The sequence below is a fragment of the Hippocampus zosterae genome, chromosome 17, assembly GCF_025434085.1.
Source record: "Hippocampus zosterae strain Florida chromosome 17, ASM2543408v3, whole genome shotgun sequence".
Classification (NCBI taxonomy): domain Eukaryota; kingdom Metazoa; phylum Chordata; class Actinopteri; order Syngnathiformes; family Syngnathidae; genus Hippocampus; species Hippocampus zosterae.
Genome location: NC_067467.1, coordinates 6,398,263 through 6,415,020, shown reverse-complemented (window position 1 = coordinate 6,415,020; position 16,758 = coordinate 6,398,263). Strand labels below are relative to the sequence as shown.

The 16,758-nt window shown below is 41.2% G+C and overlaps 4 protein-coding genes across 4 annotated transcripts; 2 read left to right on the top strand and 2 right to left on the bottom strand.

Annotated features, from left to right (window-relative positions):
* Positions 1 to 935: 935 nt before the first annotated feature.
* Positions 936 to 3,987, bottom strand: LOC127590146 (metalloproteinase inhibitor 2-like). Its single transcript, XM_052049597.1, has 5 exons — positions 3,714 to 3,987; positions 2,364 to 2,443; positions 2,180 to 2,282; positions 1,867 to 1,991; positions 936 to 1,576 (listed from the first exon to the last, which is right to left on the bottom strand). The coding sequence occupies exons 1-5, from the start codon at positions 3,841 to 3,843 to the stop codon at positions 1,379 to 1,381; spliced, it is 636 nt and encodes a 211-aa protein (XP_051905557.1). The 5' UTR covers positions 3,844 to 3,987; the 3' UTR covers positions 936 to 1,378.
* A 6,390-nt stretch (positions 3,988 to 10,377) lies between these two features.
* LOC127590150 (metalloproteinase inhibitor 2-like) lies at positions 10,378 to 11,770 on the top strand. Its single transcript, XM_052049600.1, has 5 exons — positions 10,378 to 10,617; positions 10,773 to 10,852; positions 10,921 to 11,023; positions 11,226 to 11,347; positions 11,565 to 11,770. The coding sequence occupies exons 1-5, from the start codon at positions 10,488 to 10,490 to the stop codon at positions 11,739 to 11,741; spliced, it is 612 nt and encodes a 203-aa protein (XP_051905560.1). The 5' UTR covers positions 10,378 to 10,487; the 3' UTR covers positions 11,742 to 11,770.
* Positions 11,771 to 12,657: 887 nt separating this feature from the next.
* Positions 12,658 to 14,061, bottom strand: LOC127590145 (metalloproteinase inhibitor 2-like). The gene is made up of 5 exons (XM_052049596.1): positions 13,845 to 14,061; positions 13,493 to 13,569; positions 13,317 to 13,419; positions 13,055 to 13,176; positions 12,658 to 12,885 (listed from the first exon to the last, which is right to left on the bottom strand). The coding sequence occupies exons 1-5, from the start codon at positions 14,005 to 14,007 to the stop codon at positions 12,712 to 12,714; spliced, it is 639 nt and encodes a 212-aa protein (XP_051905556.1). The 5' UTR covers positions 14,008 to 14,061; the 3' UTR covers positions 12,658 to 12,711.
* A 405-nt stretch (positions 14,062 to 14,466) lies between these two features.
* On the top strand, positions 14,467 to 15,714 carry LOC127590148 (metalloproteinase inhibitor 2-like). The gene is made up of 5 exons (XM_052049598.1): positions 14,467 to 14,635; positions 14,730 to 14,806; positions 14,874 to 14,976; positions 15,164 to 15,285; positions 15,444 to 15,714. Exons 1-5 carry the CDS (start codon positions 14,512 to 14,514, stop codon positions 15,636 to 15,638), a joined length of 621 nt encoding a protein of 206 aa, XP_051905558.1. The 5' UTR covers positions 14,467 to 14,511; the 3' UTR covers positions 15,639 to 15,714.
* The last annotated feature ends 1,044 nt before the right edge of the window (positions 15,715 to 16,758 follow it).

Here is a 16,758-nt window from a genome sequence, read left to right as displayed (position 1 = left end):
CAAATCACGTGTAGGTGGCAAGTTGAGCCAATCAGCGCCCACATGGTCATTACACTGTTCGGGAATGGACACGTGACGTGCGAGCTGTGCTGTTTACCATTTTCAATGATCACCAACTGGAGAGTTTAATGTCAAGATAACGATTAAGTCAAGATACAATAATTTAGAGCCCAAAAAACAAGAAAACATTATAGATGTAGTAGTGGTAAAATGTGATGTGAATCAGATTCTGCAAAATACAATTTGTCTTGATTTCTTGTGATGACGACCTCACAATCCATTGATGGTGAGGTGACGTTTTACAACTGCCTTCTGATACCAGTGCATTCGTTTATTCGTTCCGCATCTTAAATCTTAAAACACTCGAAAATCATATTTCCCTTTGAAATTAATTGGAATTGCATTTATTCTTTCCACCCCCCGCCCCTTTTAACGTTATTTTACTTTGTAGCATATAGTAATAACATACTTGAATTGATCATAATTAATTCTGATGTGCGTGACTTGGTCCACCTGCCAGCAGTATAATTCAATACAAAGACTTAAGTGCTTTATCATCATTCCTCACTCATAAAGTGCTTTATCATCATTCCTCACTCACGCAAGTGATATTTACCAATGAGTATGAATTTGTCTGTTTCTGCAGTGTGTGAGTATGTGTTTATGTATACTTTCTATAGCAATATCATAAAGCCATATACTGTCATGTAGATGGCAATTGTTTGCCCGTCTATGGCATTTACGGCACTGTTATTTGGCGTTTTTAAATGCAAGTGTAATTCTTTTTAGTCTAGGCTTCCCTGCAAAAGCTTATGCCCCGCGACCCACCTCAGATTAAACAGGAGAAATGGATTGTTACGTTTTTACAAGCGTCATCAATTTATTGCCACTAGAGAGCAGCATATTTAAAGTAACCACGACCCACACTTCATACGTACTGTAACCATATTTAATCAACATTTATTTCAAAAAGATACAAATTTCAAAACACTGCTCTGAAATGAATCATGACCACACAAACTTGTATGAAAAACAGATATTGTTCTCTTGACAAAAATGATCAATATAACATCTTAAAAATATCAGCATATAAAACACAAGAGTGATCAACCCTGTTTCCACCCTTACCCCATCATCGTTTACTTAAATATATTTGGGCTACAAGGAGGAGAAAAAAAAAAAGTCAGATGTGGAAAACAGTAATAACATCGTAGTGAAGCTTAATACTGACTGACTTATGTGGACTGCGCTTATTTCTGCTGAAGCAGTAGTTTATACAGAAGTGCTTTGGTGTCAAAAAGTGCTGAATCGTCACGATGGCGGCGGGGGGGTGGGGGAAGAAAAAAAAACTGCAATGACTTTTCATTCGAAATTTGAGTTAAGGGTCTTCAATATCCATGAATTTCTTCTTGGGCAATTCAGCACCCCTGTACCAGGCGCAAGAGTTGTCGTTTCTCTTGATGCAAGCAAAGTGTCGGGCCTGCTTGCCGTTTGTAATCTTCTCCGTCAGATAGTCAGTCCACAAGCACTCGGCGGGGCTGCTGATGGTGCACGGGATGGAGGTGCAGGGTGTGATCTGCGAGGCAACCAAGGACAGGATTTTCATGATCTTGTTTACATATTGTAGGCTGACGACTGATACGCTCATCTTTCTTAAAGACCGTCTCGTCGTGACCAAAGATCATTAATACCGCACAGGCTTTTACAACAAGTTGTACGTCATCTCCACACTTTAAACTGAGAGACTTCACTTTCATGCAGGTGCTGCTGTTTTGGGTGGGCACCATCTAAATGATTACGTGGCCACCACAGAGCAATATAAAACCATAAACGCAAAACATAAAATCCACACGTTGCGTTTCCTACCTTGCAATCGCAGCCCATTTCATAACGCTGCACCAGGCTGTTTCTTTGCGTGGCGGTCAACTTCTCCCAAGGCTCGAGGAAGTTGCACAAGGTGATGTGGAGCGAGTTGTTGGACTTCAAACTCCCTGTAAATGCAAAGACGAAAGGAGAACTGAAAAACTCGCAGGAGTTTTTGGTCCCGCATGCCCATAATAATATTGCAGCTTTAGCATACCGTCAAAGTATCACTACTACTAATTTACTGAGTTCAAGTAACTCTTGCAGTGTGCTAATATGCTTGTCTAAGTAGTTACTGTACTGTAAATATAAATACCTGTGATGAGATACTCGACGCCTTTCGCCAGAGTGACTCCACACAATGAAGAGGTCGGCGCAGTGTAGATGGCATCAAAATTCTTGTCAGGGCCCTTGAACATCTGTGGAAAAAAGTTAAGATCAGTTAGAGAAATGTTGAATTGGCATAGGGGCAGAGTTCAAGCCTGTTTGAAGTCTTTTACCTTGGTCTGTTTGATGCTGTACTTAATGGGTTTGAAAAAGTCATCGTCAGCTTTCACTCCAACCACCTTGGCCTTGATAACTGAAAAGACAGAATGAATTTTCAAAGATGACATTATATTAAAAACAAATGGGGCTTGGGGGATTTGGGGCCGAGGCAGAAGCACCCGCATGACTGTTTCATCAGCTGTACACAAAAGAATGAGTGTGCACAGCCGGGATCCAAAGCACGCTGAGGAAACCAGTCAGCATTTCCAAGGCTCGAATTAAAACAACGATAATCCTCCTAAAACCCTCACAGGCCTGCCTGGATTGTTTTTTTTTAAATAAATGGGGATGAGGAAATCACTCTTACTTTCCAGCTTCCTGATTGAGAGGTTTGAATGTGGGATGGGGAGGTGGGGGATAGAACACTTCAAGTGGAAAAATATGATTAAGCCTTTTACAGACTTGCCTTTTTGTCTTGAGTGCAGCCAAGTGCTTGAAAAAAAAAATTGAAATTCCACGTGTCTCGAAAAACTGATATGCCAGCCATGTCACGTATCGCTGGATCATCAGAGCCAATGTAGGTGACTCATACGCTTCTTAACAGAGAATCCACATCTGTCAAGGAGGCGCCAAAGCAAACAAAATCATTTTCTCAGATCGATCATGATTTGATTACAAAAGGGGCTTCCAGAATCCAGCCTCTCCTTTTAAGGAGATGTGCAGCAAAGCTGACTTGCGAAAAAGAGGAAAACAAGAAAAGCGGACGATTGGAAGGGAACAGTGCTGATGCTGCTGAGAAACTCCTCTGGCTACAATTAGTGGTAATCCTGCTCGCCTGCCTTTGCAGAATCACGCACAAACGTTACTCTACTGGTGTTCAGTAAAATACTTTTTTTTTTAACCTCGGTGCTGCAAACTGTGAGATGTTCATTGGCCCTGTGATCATTAGCAATAACTTAAAAGTCTTAGTCTATTACATGTATGGATTTGTTAGCTCGCAGCCAATCAGAGTGATCATTTATCACAGATTGCCATTGTACATTTATTCTTGACATATGTCGTTTTTATTTAAAATGTGACCTAATGTCAAAGGGTGTAAGAATCGATGTGAACATGGCCGAAAAAAATAATCTGAAATATCTAAATTTTCTCCAAGGTTTGGGGTTTGCCAGGGACGGGGTGGCCACTGGTCACCCCGTAGCTCCGCCCCTGAACAGACTCGACTTCCACGTGACGATGAAAACGTGATAAAAAGTTAAACACGCTACAACAAAGCACGCGTACATACCGTCAAAAAATCCCCACCCCTAAATCAAGAAAAAAAAAGTTAAGAACGAATGAATGCGGGGCACCGTTCAACTTACCGACGTCTGCTTGGCAAAACCCCTGCTGCGGATGCGCTGCGCCACAGCTGCAGGCTTGTGCTCCTTCGTGTAACAGCCACAAGCACAGCAGCACCAAGGGAAGCACCAGGCTCTTCACCGTCCGGCTCATCGTTGATTATTCAGGGGGGGAAAAACAACAGCAAAATAACAAAAACTTTAAAAAAAATTAAGATTCTGCACAAACCGTTTCGGAATGGAAGCCCTGTTCAGTGCGCAGGTCGGGTTTGTTCTGCTGGACTCCACGTTCATGAGAGCCCTTTTAAGGCTGCAGAATCCGCCCACAAGTGACGTCACTTGCAATGTTTAGACGACCTTTTTTTTCACCTCACGAAGCGCGTATACACACACATACTGACACACACGCGCGCACATTAAAAAACGCGCACGCGCGCACGTGTGTGTGTACGTGACGTTTTTTTAAGGGTGGCGGGCGAGGGGAGGGGGTGGGCAGTCCAATACTTGAGTGGGATACACGTTGGAGGAATGTGACAGCACTTTCCAGTTTCTGTCTGATCTAACCAAGTTCAAATTATAAAGAATAAATGTGAGGTCCCAAGCAACATGGTGGAAAAAAATATAGCACCATTGTTTTGTCATTAATAACTTTTGCCTTTAACCTTGTGATGGCATCTCATTGAGTCGGGTGATTCTCAAACTGGGGTCACTGGACCTCCATATCAAGAGCCCCCAAGAAATGTATGCCATATAAAAACGGAATTAAATTCTAAACATTATTTTCTATTTTGCAGTACCACTTGCCAAAGGACTGGCTTTGGGACTGCAGGTTGTTTGGCTGGAAAAGGAAAGCGGAAAGTGAGTCACTGCAAGTGCTTTATTGAGTTTAATGAGACAAGTAATGAGTGAAGTGGGGGGGGGGGGACTTGCTCATTATTTTCTGAAGAAACAAATGCGTCCTTTACTCTGAGCCATCTTCACTGGAATGAGCTAAATTTAGCATGCCAGCTCATGTTGGTTTTGCGTGTACATGTTAGTACCAACATTACCGTAATACACTTCAAAAACAACTTTTTTTTTTTCCTGACTGGAAAGGACAGCGGTAGGTGCTACTAAATTGAGTGAGTGTAATTCATCCACCCCTATCCTCTCCCTAATTTAGCACACCTCTGATTTATTGGGCGTCGCATTCACACCTTGACACCGCCCTGCAAATAGGCTCTTCCGAAAAATGACCTCAATACTTGGGCTTTAAGTCACGCGATGACGAGACGCTTATTCGCGTCACCAAATGACGACAATCCATAATTAAATGTCCAGATGTGACATCAACGCCATAAAAAAAATGGATGCTGTGGTGCTAAGAATCAACTGATGGGGTGCAACATGTCGTACCTACATGACTGTGACACACGCTGAGTTAAGTTGTCTTCGTGGACTTGATGAATGCGGTCAGTTCCAGTCATGAAAACGCCACTGGCAAAATAAGAGAGGAAGACTGGGAGGAGCGCGGTGACATCATCTTAAGAGTTTAATAGATTCAATGTGGGGGCGAGTCCTCCGAACCTTCGGGCCCCCGTCTGGGAAAGTCTCGTGTTGTTATGGTCACATTCTTGACTTACTCATGCAAAGTAATTGGCCTTTTTGTTGGAAACTTGACCGCCGAGTTCCAGTAGCAGTTTTTGAGTATCAAGATCGGAAAAGATGTCCAAAATGTCGAAAGATAGTTTTGGATATTACACAAATAATCACAGGGGTTGGGATAGATAGATGAGATCACATTTAAGTCACCAATTTTCATCCTTGGGTCATTTTGTTTTTAATGAGACTGATTTTGTCTGTTGCCTTTCCTTCCGAGGGCAGTAGCAGTGCTGCGGTTTCGCACAGAGCTCTGGATCTTTGACCTTTGACCGCACAGGGATGTCTTCATGTGAGATGTGAGCGTGCCACATTTAAAGGGAATGAGAGGAGCCGCTTTGATTGGCGACAAACGGAGTACACTGTTTTCACGCCCACAACAGCGCAAATGGCCATTTTTTAAAAATAGCTTGTGCGTATCTTAAAATTAGTATCTTAAAATTACCAAAACCCGGAATAACTTGCCCACACAACTGTATATAAAACTTTAGATATATTTTTATATACCTCTAGATTTAGTCGTCAGAGTATTATGATTTTATTTCTGCAACATGCTGACTTTTATGGCGTAGCATAACAACACATAAATATGAGTATTCCATTGACTTTGTGACTTAATTCTAGTAGCTTTACGAATTCCTTCAAATGATATTGCGACTTTATTGCAAAAAAAAAGTCCCAACTTTTTTCCTGCAATAATCATAGTCTGACTTTATTTTCGTATCATTCTGACTTTATTCCAATGAGTGGCCAACCTTGTCTTATAACCTTACAAAATTATATCCAGAGTTTTGCATGTTATCTCATTATTTTCCTACTTATGCACAACATACTAGTTTCCACATTATTACTTTTTTTCTCCAAAAATGCAACTTTGTACTCTGAATGTGACTTTATTCTTGTAACATTCTGACTTTATTCCTTGTATCCTTCAGATACTCGTAATATTATGACTTTTATTCTTGTAATGGTAAGACTCCATTCCCATACGTTTTGAACATATTTGCGATAAAATATGTTTTATTGATGTGTTTATTTTAAAAGGAACTTGGTTGGTTTTGTGCAATCGTGCACAAAAGGGAGGGAATACAGTATGAGTCTGTTTTAATTACAGTTTAATTGCAGTTGGTACGTAGTTTCAGCCAACTACTGGCTTGGCATGCCTATTATAGCCTTTTGGAGGTTTTGACGTTTCACGAATGTGAAGGAATAAACATTGTCGTCGGTTTTGGGTTATTGTGTAGCCTTTGAACATTTCAATACGTCAAGCTGACTGCGTGTAAATAAGACGAGTAGTCTGTTGAACTCACCCGTCTTGCTTCCTGACATCATACTTGGCTATCTACCGGTTTTTGGTTTATGGTCACCCAGTGGTAAACATTTTTACTATTTTCCAAAGAAAAGCATATTACGAGCATCGTTTGGCCTAATCTGAAAAACAGAGCTGGAGACATCATGCTTGCAGTCCGAACGACAAAGGGCCGGCACAGCGATGCCGTCGAGAAAAAGGAAAGTTCCCATACGCATGGAAATGTTGTAAGACTCCATGACGCGTCGATTATGTGGAATTTACCAGATGTTGGATGCAGGAAGAAAATAGGAGGAAATGACACATCATGGAAAACGGGTCAAACTATGCTTTGTGTAGAATCACAGGAATACCAGAAACCTCAAAAGTGACCAAAAGCTGACCCATTCCCGCCATGTTCTCATCTTGAGGTGTATTAATTGCATGGCCTCACAAAAGAATGTTTTGTCATGGCAGAACGGGCTTTAACCTCAGGGGTTGAAATCTGGATTGTTTTATGATAACATTTGGTTGTTGGTAGAAGGCGGCTTTGACAAAGAGGTACAGAGTAAGCAGTAATACAGCCAAAAAGGGACAAAAATGCTATCCAGTGCCTTTACCAGAAGTATTGGAATCGAGTCACATGACTTTACTTGAGTCAGACTTAATTAGCCAATTTTAGGACTTGGTAGTTGGCTAAAACTTATAAAAAGACTTAACGTGACTTTGACTCCAACCACGTGACCCGAGGTGTGCATGTTGATATTTAAAATGTGCCGTTTCAAGATAATGTGCCATTTGTTTTTGAAATAAATAGCATGTTTTATGGATGAGATTTCCGACCCTCCGCCACCACCCTGAAAGCTAAATAACGGATTAAAGACGTCCTCTTTAATTTAAAGCGATTATTATTGTTTTAGTCTTGAATGGCAAACTTTAAAACATATCAGATCTGTCATTATGGTTCACGTGCTCCCCCTGCCTTCACATGTAATGGACTCGTCCATGTAAATTCTTCCTGCGCATGTGCGGACTTGATTCAAAAAGAATCTATTCAAAACAAATTTATTGGCGCTTTTGGAGGAAAATGAAATTGTTTTTCGAGGGAATGGGGAGAAGTCGGGAGGAAAACAGTGGCAATGAAGTTACAGCTGCAGTAGAAATGAAGTGGAGGGTGACAATTTTGATCAGGAAAAAGAAAATGTAAGATGACAAAATCGTAAATTGCATTACATGTTGATTAATGTTCATTTCAACGACAGTAAAAGCGTTGGGATGATTCACCTTTTAGATAATAGTCCTCGAGGAGGATATTTAAATGAAAGTGAATAATTGATACCAGGTTGATTTTGGCATACATTTACACCCCGCTTACAATTATACATGAAAGTGGTTTTACGATTAGAAGCACCCCCTGCCTTCGAGAGCGAGGGATGAAAAGTTCATAATTTTCCATTCATCAGTCGTTGTTCACCGGTGACAGGGTCAGACAGTGAATCATCGGAAACCCTCAAGGCAAAAAAAAAATATATACTGTACACTGCTATTTCATTGTTCGTTGTCGCAAAGTCAGCGAATGTCCACAGTGACCCTCAGGAAACGCGGTCGGATTGCACAAGTTCCTTCGTGTTTTATTTTTTTTCCAAACCGACACGAATCAGAAAGAAGATTCACTTCCTTTATTTGCGTAATTTGAGTTTTACCTCTTTTGCAGCTTGTGTTTGCATCCATGCAAACAAGCGATTGTGACATCCTGTATTTGTGTGCCCCCGAAGTGACACATGTCAAGGTCACCAAGGTCAGCATTAGGTCAGATTATTTTGGCTGTGAGGGGAATTTTCACATTAAAACTGACTTCATTCACATATTATTACAAAGAATAATTGTATTTCTTGTATTGTGACTTTAAAAAAAATGTCACCATTGCATTTCATAGTATCCCCATAACTTTACAATGTTACTCTTGCAATGTTATGACGTAAATTGATATTGGAACTTAATCACACAGAGAAGCATTCATTCTTACAGGTTGTGTTCAAATGACATTTTGTTGCTAACCTTTTCCAAATGTATGTATCATTTTAGATTCAACTTTTTGTTGACATGCACAATATGTCCTTGTAATTGTATTGTAACTTTTTTTCTTCCTCTTGGTCGGAACACCCGTGAAAAAAGATTTTTTTCATCTCAATGGTACATTCCTGGTGCAATAAATGTTAAAAAAGAAAATATTTCCATCCATACTGAAATAAATGGTGTGTTGAGTTTAATCAGTTTTAATCGTGGCTGCACACATTTCTTCAGTACAGACTACCGGTACATGACAAAATTATTTGGATTTGGATAAGCGGTGTTGAAAAATGGATGTCACAACTTTATTTCCACAACTCACCCCCTTTTTTTTACCAAATGTTATGACTTTCGCAAGATGATGCTAACGTGGCTTTCGAAATTAGAATTTTTCTCAAAAACAGCAGTCCACACTCACAGTCATGCAGAGCCAGGAATTAGAATTATTGCCGTAGTATTTCAATAAACAAATGCGAAGACTTATTGGGACACAGTGATTGGAATACAGTCAGATATTATTCACAGATAACAAAGTCAATTATGTGAGCAAATATCAGTGCTTGGTACATGAATCAGCAACACTGACCCATCAGAGACCGGTGGAGTCATCTTTGACTTCTTGTGTACTGGAGATATGAGTCTCATAGCCCACCCGCCCAGGCATGTTCCTATGGCATGAGGTGTGTGATGAAAACATAATCACTAAGGAAAAGTATTTGACTCATGGAGAACTGCTCTCATCCTTCATCACTGGTGTATCTTTTTGTATCTTTGACATTGAATTCTTGAGAAATGTTCCACTGTTGACAGTAAAACCACGGCAAGCAAATTTCTTTTGAACTTAAGACACTTTTTTTCTGTAGCCTGCTCACACTGGTTCAGTGCAGCAAGAAAAGTATGGATATGGCTCCATAGACAACATTAAACCACACCAAATTAGAGTAGCAGTAGCGCTACACCGGGGCTAGCGGCTGCTATGCCACCTTCAGAACAGTGTAGCCTCATTCAAGCCCCTCAAGCATTTTATTTGAGATTATAAAATATGTTTACAAAATATTTTCTCAGCCTCCATTTGGCCCTAGGAGGCGGGGAAAAAACCCCTCTGTAGCTGTTCTTGCTCGTAGTATTATAGTAAGCTAGCAAGCGAGTAAGCTCAGTAGCTAGCTCCTTGCTCCAGTGGTACCACCATGCGTGGGCCCACACAACAGACAAATAAATCACAAAAATGACTGTGTTTTCAAACTCCTCCATGTTTTTTTCATGTCCTTTGCATTAAGATACAGTACATGTCTCCTAATTTTATTTTTGTTATTTTATATTTACAGTCACAGCTGTTGTCAAAGCGCCATATAAATCAGGATGTATTGTATTGTATTTATCTTATTTAATTGTCATATGTGTATTGTGCTTATTGTCGGATAGCTACTACTCCCTTGGAAGATATTTGTTAAAATCCGATTGATGCCATTTTTGTGTATTGTACGATGTTTTAATAAATAAACAAACAAATAAACAAAACTAATTCATGTATTCTTGTGAGTAACGGCATCCTAGCGCCCTCTATTGGCCAGTCACCATGCACGTGCTCTCCCGTGTGTTAATTGCGTTCAATGGGGAAAAACAGGTGAAACCAATCATTCGAGTCTGCAAGTGACGTCACCCGTGAGGAGATCTACGCCTTTAAAATGGCCCACATGAACTTTGACTCCAGCAGTGTGAAACAGAGCTCGCGTTTTGCGCAACTCGAATCTGCTCTTCCAGTTTTTGGCTTTCCTCACACTGCCCCCCTTTAGCTATCAACGATGACCTGGCAATATTTTGTACTACCTCTTATGCTGTTGTGCTTGTGGGGGCTGCAGGAGGAAGGAGCGCAAGCCTGCAGCTGTTTACCAATGCATCCGCAGCAGGTGTTTTGCCAAAAAGATGTTGTTGGTAAGCCACTTGAATCAATTGATATGGGTTAAAGTTGGATTGCGTCATTCTGTGTGACAGAACTTGCCAATTGGTTTACTCGCTCATCAATTTTTGTGCCAGGAGCCACCCAAACAACTGTTTTTTAATGCATCTTTTCAAAACCTATCTTTCAGTCATTAGAGCAAAAGTTGTTGGAGTCACGCCTGCCACACCCGTAAAACGTCTGACCAAGTATGACATCGACCAAACAATGGTGAGAGACTTAAATTCTATGCAAATTGAACAACTTCTCACGAGGTCGCCACTTATTTGCTTTTCCAGTTCTTCAAGGGCTCTAAAAGGCGCTTTCGTGACGTCTACACTGCACCCTCCTCTGCAGCTTGTGGAGTCACTCTGACCATCGGTGTTGAGTATCTCCTCATGGGTATAAAAACCTCATATTTCATTTACTTTTTAACCGACAAAAACTCATTCTATTGTTGGCACCCAAATGTAAGCCTCTGACGTCTACAAAACGTTGCCTTTGGTTCCTAAAGTGTTTTTTTTATTTTTTTCGATGTGGCTTTGACATTTAATTACGGGAGCCTATTGCTGCCAAATCAGGACTCTTCCCCCCCGGTCTACAGGCAGACTGGAGCCCGATCGTACGCTGCGTATGGTCCTGTGTGACTTCTACAAACCATGGAGCGCATTGAGTTCTCCGCAGAGGAGCCTTTTGTACCGCTATGCACTGGGCTGCAAGTGCACGGTAGGAATGCCGAAGGTGGATTTAGTGGGGGAAGGGGGTTGAATCGACTCATTTTTGTTTTGTCAGGTGTTTACAGAAAATTTCAAGTAAATGCATTGGTCTAAAATTAATCTGCAACCACTCGATGAAACAAAATTGAGCAATTCACTTTTTTTTTGTCGTTTCTTCAATGTTCTGTGACCATGTTGATGAAATTCCCATTCTTGGTCACCCGCAGATCAAGTCCTGCTTCTCCTACCCATGCTGCCTAACCGGCTCGTCAGTGTGCCTGTGGACAGACGTTCTGGAAGAGAAGACGGGCAACGGCGAGCAGGCCCGAAACTCCGCTTGCATCAGGAAAAAGGATGGCCGTTGTGGCTGGCACGATGCACCTTCCTGGCCCCGACTGGGATAGCCAGCAAAGGCTATTGAATTCAAATAAATTGTTTTGATAATTCAATATTGTTTGACTCCTTTACTTCTATGAAGGTTATGATTCATAACGGATACTTCATTGCTCTGGTTAAAATTGCAATGACTTGTGAAACTATTTAGTGGGTGTTCATACTTTTTGTGTACAGATGTTTTGTTTTTTCAAACGATGCACACGGGCATGAAGCTTGGAAAGTGTATTGAACTTAAAATCACATCACCTGAGTGGGAAAAAAATCTTGATAGCCTTTTGATTTGTGCAGTGAGATATGGAAATATTTTTGATGTGCAAAAACTATTTGGTACCTTGCCCCTCTCAGCTGCCTTTGGGCAGTAGGCAGAGGACACTCTGAACTGATTGTCACCCAATTGCAGGGCACAGATTAACTATCATACTCGCACGGCACAATTTAGTGTTCAGCTTGCCATGTATGTTTTTTGAATGTAGGAGGAAACCCACGCAGGCCCAGCGAGAACATGCAAACTCCACACAAGTGAGTCAAGATGCACTCCCAAATCCTCCAACCTGGATGCACCTTGTGGTTTTTAGTTGAACTTTAGTCTAACTTTAAATCAACTCCCCCACCCCCCCAAAAAATAGGGGTGGGCTAAAACTACACTGATAACACAAGAAATGGCAAATTATAAAGCAAGAATGCCCCAAAACAAGACTAGGAACAAAACTATAAATTAGTCTCAACAGCAAAACTTCAGGGAAAGTACCCAATTTAAAGTTTTATTGAACTTTGTTCAATCTTTACAGCCTTGAACTTTTGACCTGCTGACTTCCTCAGTTGTAGACTAGATCCGGGCAATTGCCTCATTTGCTTACCCTGTTGTGACATCAATGTCTTCTATGCAGTTTAACAACAATCAATGAAATCTAATTCAACAAAATATTGATTTCAATTATTTTTATTTTGCAATAAATAGCATTTTCAAACTCGAGGAGGCTATCCCGATTGGGGCCCGGCAACACCCCTCTCCCAGAAACAGCCATCGCCTTTCTTAATGCAAGCAGAGTTCAACTCCTGGTCAGGATTGCCGAAAGCACCCAGCTGGAAACCCGTCCACAAGCACTCTGTTGGTTTGGTGATGCAGCACGGGTAGGAGATGCAGAGCTTGATCTGTGGGCGACCAACATGTATTCACACAGCTACTACACTTAACGGAAAGCAACCGCCGCTTGTCCATAAAGTGGACAACTTCTACTAGAATCATATCAGGGGCTGCAACATAGCAGAATAAACGAACGGCTAATTCTTCGGGGGTGGCGATTGGAGAAATGGTGTGTACCTCGCAATCGCAGCCCTCTCCGTAGCGGTACAACAGTGACTTTTGCGCTGCACTCAAGGCTTCCCAAGGCTGATTGATGTCACATACCTGGATATGCAATGAGCCGTCAAAGTGCAGTCTGCCTGTTTGAAGAAAATGAGGGAGCGGGACAACTTAGGACATTTGATACCAAAATAAATAAAACTTATGGACTGCTTTGTAAGTCTTCATCTAGCATCAAAGGCACCAATAGTATATTTTTTAAAAACCTTCCAGATCATACCCAGGAGTAGATATTCAACTCCCTTGGTCAGAGTGACTCCACATGCTACAGAATGGGAATTTGTGTAGACGGCGCCAAAGATCTTTTCAGCACCGTTGAAGATCTAGAAAGCAAAAAGTTAAGTTTATGTCCCATGTGCATGCTTAAAAAAAAAGGCATCAACAAAAGCCCCTCACCTTTCTCTGTTTGATGTCATACTTTGTGGGCGTGGCTCCCACGCCGGGCGTCACTCCAACAACCTTTGCCCTCATGACTAGGAAGACAAGATTTATTAAAAAAATAAAAATAAAAACCAACTTGGAGGACTTGCAGGATAAAGAAAAAGTATAAAACAGAAGTGTTTGTCACAAAAGTACATCATCATCATAGATTGGGAAGCAATGCCAAACAATGCCAAAATATAATGCAGACCCATTAAATGTTTCTCATTTATTATTTATTGGTTTAGAAAGACACTGACAAACTTCATTGCATTTTAATTCATTCCCCCCCACCCCCCAAAAAAAAGGGAAGTCCCATCAAACTTACCAACAACATCTTTTTGGCAAAACAGTTGTTGCCGATGCTGTGGGAAACAGGTGCAGGCTTGCGCTCCTTCCTCCCAGAGCCCCCACAAGCACAGCAGCAACAGGGGCAGCGCAAAGTTCCTACAGCTCATCGTTAACCCCTTAACAAACTCAAAAGAAGACATTTTGGGTTATGCAAAAAGCATATAACACCAAGCAAGGTGACTCTATTTGAATTGAACAAGGGCCTTTTTTATAACTGTAGACTCCGCCCACAATTAAGCGACGGTTTGGTCAATGTTGACCATTTACAACCACAACTGTTTGACGTATGCACGCGAGCAGAACAATTGGAGTAGTGTTTTTTTTTTCTTTTCCTAACCACAAAAAAATGCAATTTATATATTTCTGAAACGTCGTCAGGGAGAAACTTAATGGGATAAAATCTTTGCGATATTTGACAGGGAATCGCTTTTATTTTGATGGTGAGAAAAGAGTCAGGTGAAAACAATTATCAATCAGCGCGTGCACGTGACATTGCTTAATTGTGGGCGGAGTCTACTGCTATAAAAAGACCCTCGTCAGACTTGAATTCAAGCAGTGTCAACTTGCTTTGCGTGGCATTCTTTTTGCACAAAAAACAACAACAAACACAAAAACGGGTCTTTGAGTTTGTGACAAGGTCAACGATGAGCTTGAAAATTTTTGTGCTGTTGCTGCTGTGCTTGTGGGGGCTCCAGGAAGAAGGAGCGCAAGCCTGCAGCTGCTTCCCGATGCATCCGCAGCAGTTGTATTGCCAAACTGATGTCACCGGTAAGTCGAATGGGACTCCGCTTTCAAACTTAATGTGTTGAGCCACACAAGAATGAATTCATTTCTCATTTCAAATCTTTCAAAAACTTCATAGTGATCAAGGCGAAGGTGGTTGGAGTGACGCCTGGCGGCCAAAGAAGTCTCACAAAGTATGACATCAAACTCATGAAGGTGAGATATTCGCCATATTCGCATTTCTTTATGGAAGCACATTTACACATGACTGCGACTTTTCCAGACCTTCAAGGGTGCTGAAAAGCTCTTTACTGCCGTTCACACCGGACCCAACTCTGCAGCGTGTGGAGTCACTCTGACCAAGGGTGTTGAATATCTACTCACGGGTATAAAAGCTGCAACAATTTTTTTTCTCCTCAATATGGAAACGATTCCACAGCCAAGCTCTGAATGGCCTTTAATGCCCATTGAAGTCTTGAACAGTCCCCATGACTGTTTTTACACCTCGGAAGTGTGTATTATGTTATGAGCTGTACCCCCCCCCCCCCTTGCATTTTTTTTCTGCCAATACAGGCAGACTGCAGTCTGATGGATCTCTGCACATCCACCTGTGTGACATCCATCAGCCGTGGAAGGACTTGAGCATCATGCGAAAGCACCTGTTGTACCACTACGGAGAGGGATGCGATTGCACGGTACCAACATAATAGTGCTTTAAATGTATAGTAAGAACAATTTGTCGATAGGATTCTGGAGTTGTTGCTTGTGTTAAAGTGGCCAATCAATTGTCACTTGTGCTCTTGAGGCGTGAGGGGGAAAAAGTAATGAAAGCGTTGTCCTCAATCATCCGCAGATCAAGTCCTGCATCTCCTTCCCGTGCTGCATGACCAGTCTGACTGAATGCCTGTGGACAGACTTCCTGCCGGGCAAGTTGGGCAATCGTGACCAGGCCCAAAACTATGCTTGCGTCAAGAAAAGCGACGGCTGTTGTGCCTGGGACAGGCCTGCTATCGATCAGCCAAATGGATACCCAGGCCTGAAAGGCTAATAATGAAAAATTAAAAAAAAAATCACATTTTTCTTTTCCTGCATGGTTATTAAACACTGGCTGAATTGTGGACAAACTTGTCATTTCACATTAGTGCAGTGTGTAAAGTATATGCATGAGTTGGGTTATTTGATCTTGTTGCCATAAAACTGCATTGCAAACCTTTTTTTTTGGGGGGGGGGGGGGGGTTAGGTGGGCTCAACATTTGTGATTGAGTTTTCATTAAATCGCCTGCCCCCTTTCTTGTACCTGACCGGCCTTTTGTCTTCAACCACTCTTGATGATGGCCTGTGCAATCGTCTGCATTTAATGAAAACTTTTTTTCTCTCTCAGGTTGATTGAAATTTATATCTAAATGGCCACTGAACCCCAGTTTGGAAACCGTGCAACATGAGAGGCAACACAGGCGTAAAATGTCTGCTCTTGGTCTTTCAATGACTTGACCACTAATGACTCAGGATTTGGAATCTGCTTGGGGATTCCCAAGTAGTCTGCTGGCTGGGCACTGACATGAACTTTCTCAAGTGTTGCGTACTTGCTAAATGTTTTTTTTTTTTTTAAATTGCATGATACCCTTTTTCTTAGAAGTGTAATGCTTTTTTTGCAAGTTGGAATTGTACATTATACGAGAGTGGGGAAGCCCCCCTGTGTTCTTAGCCGCACTTTCCCTGGTCAAAGGGTCGAGCAACCGCAACTATTTTTTCTGGAATGCATAAAAGTCCTGAATGTCAGTTGATTTTTATTTAAAGAACTTTATTTGAAAATATGCAGGAACTTAGATGAGACTTGAATATAATTAGTGTACAACAAATTAATACACCGGAAAAGTTGCAAAATATATCAAATGAAACAAATGGTGAAATACAATTTATCTGTGGAAGAAAGTGTTTAAAATTTCCATACAGGTTTTTGATTTGTGTGGTCCAAGGTGGAGAAAAAAAAATTGTAGTTTTATAAGGCCAGACCATTTTTTTTTATAACCTCACTACCAAAATTGCAAACAATATTTATCACATTTACTCATTCGCCGGTAGAAATAAAATAAAAGTATACATCATTTCATAAGAAATTTATTGAATTTTATTGGTGATGAAAGTCTCAGGTGAACACAGTCATTCAT

Bases quoted from the DNA above. Each gene is read 5' to 3' on its own strand.
- LOC127590146 (XM_052049597.1), bottom strand. From the start codon at position 3,843: ATGAGCCGGACGGTGAAGAGCCTGGTGCTTCCCTTGGTGCTGCTGTGC. The intron at 2,444-3,713 runs GTAAGTTGAACG...CTGTCTTTTCAG, and splicing joins GTTTTGCCAAGCAGACGTCG to TTATCAAGGCCAAGGTGGTT. The intron at 1,577-1,866 runs GTAGGAAACGCA...GTTGCCTCGCAG, and splicing joins AAATGGGCTGCGATTGCAAG to ATCACACCCTGCACCTCCAT.
- LOC127590150 (XM_052049600.1), top strand. From the start codon at position 10,488: ATGACCTGGCAATATTTTGTACTACCTCTTATGCTGTTGTGCTTGTGG. The intron at 10,853-10,920 runs GTGAGAGACTTA...TTGCTTTTCCAG, and splicing joins ATGACATCGACCAAACAATG to TTCTTCAAGGGCTCTAAAAG. The intron at 11,348-11,564 runs GTAGGAATGCCG...GGTCACCCGCAG, and splicing joins CACTGGGCTGCAAGTGCACG to ATCAAGTCCTGCTTCTCCTA.
- LOC127590145 (XM_052049596.1), bottom strand. From the start codon at position 14,007: ATGTCTTCTTTTGAGTTTGTTAAGGGGTTAACGATGAGCTGTAGGAAC. The intron at 13,420-13,492 runs GTGAGGGGCTTT...TTTGCTTTCTAG, and splicing joins ATGACATCAAACAGAGAAAG to ATCTTCAACGGTGCTGAAAA. The intron at 13,177-13,316 runs GTATGATCTGGA...TTCTTCAAACAG, and splicing joins AGTTGAATATCTACTCCTGG to GCAGACTGCACTTTGACGGC.
- LOC127590148 (XM_052049598.1), top strand. From the start codon at position 14,512: ATGAGCTTGAAAATTTTTGTGCTGTTGCTGCTGTGCTTGTGGGGGCTC. The intron at 14,636-14,729 runs GTAAGTCGAATG...AAAACTTCATAG, and splicing joins TTGCCAAACTGATGTCACCG to TGATCAAGGCGAAGGTGGTT. The intron at 15,286-15,443 runs GTACCAACATAA...AATCATCCGCAG, and splicing joins GAGAGGGATGCGATTGCACG to ATCAAGTCCTGCATCTCCTT.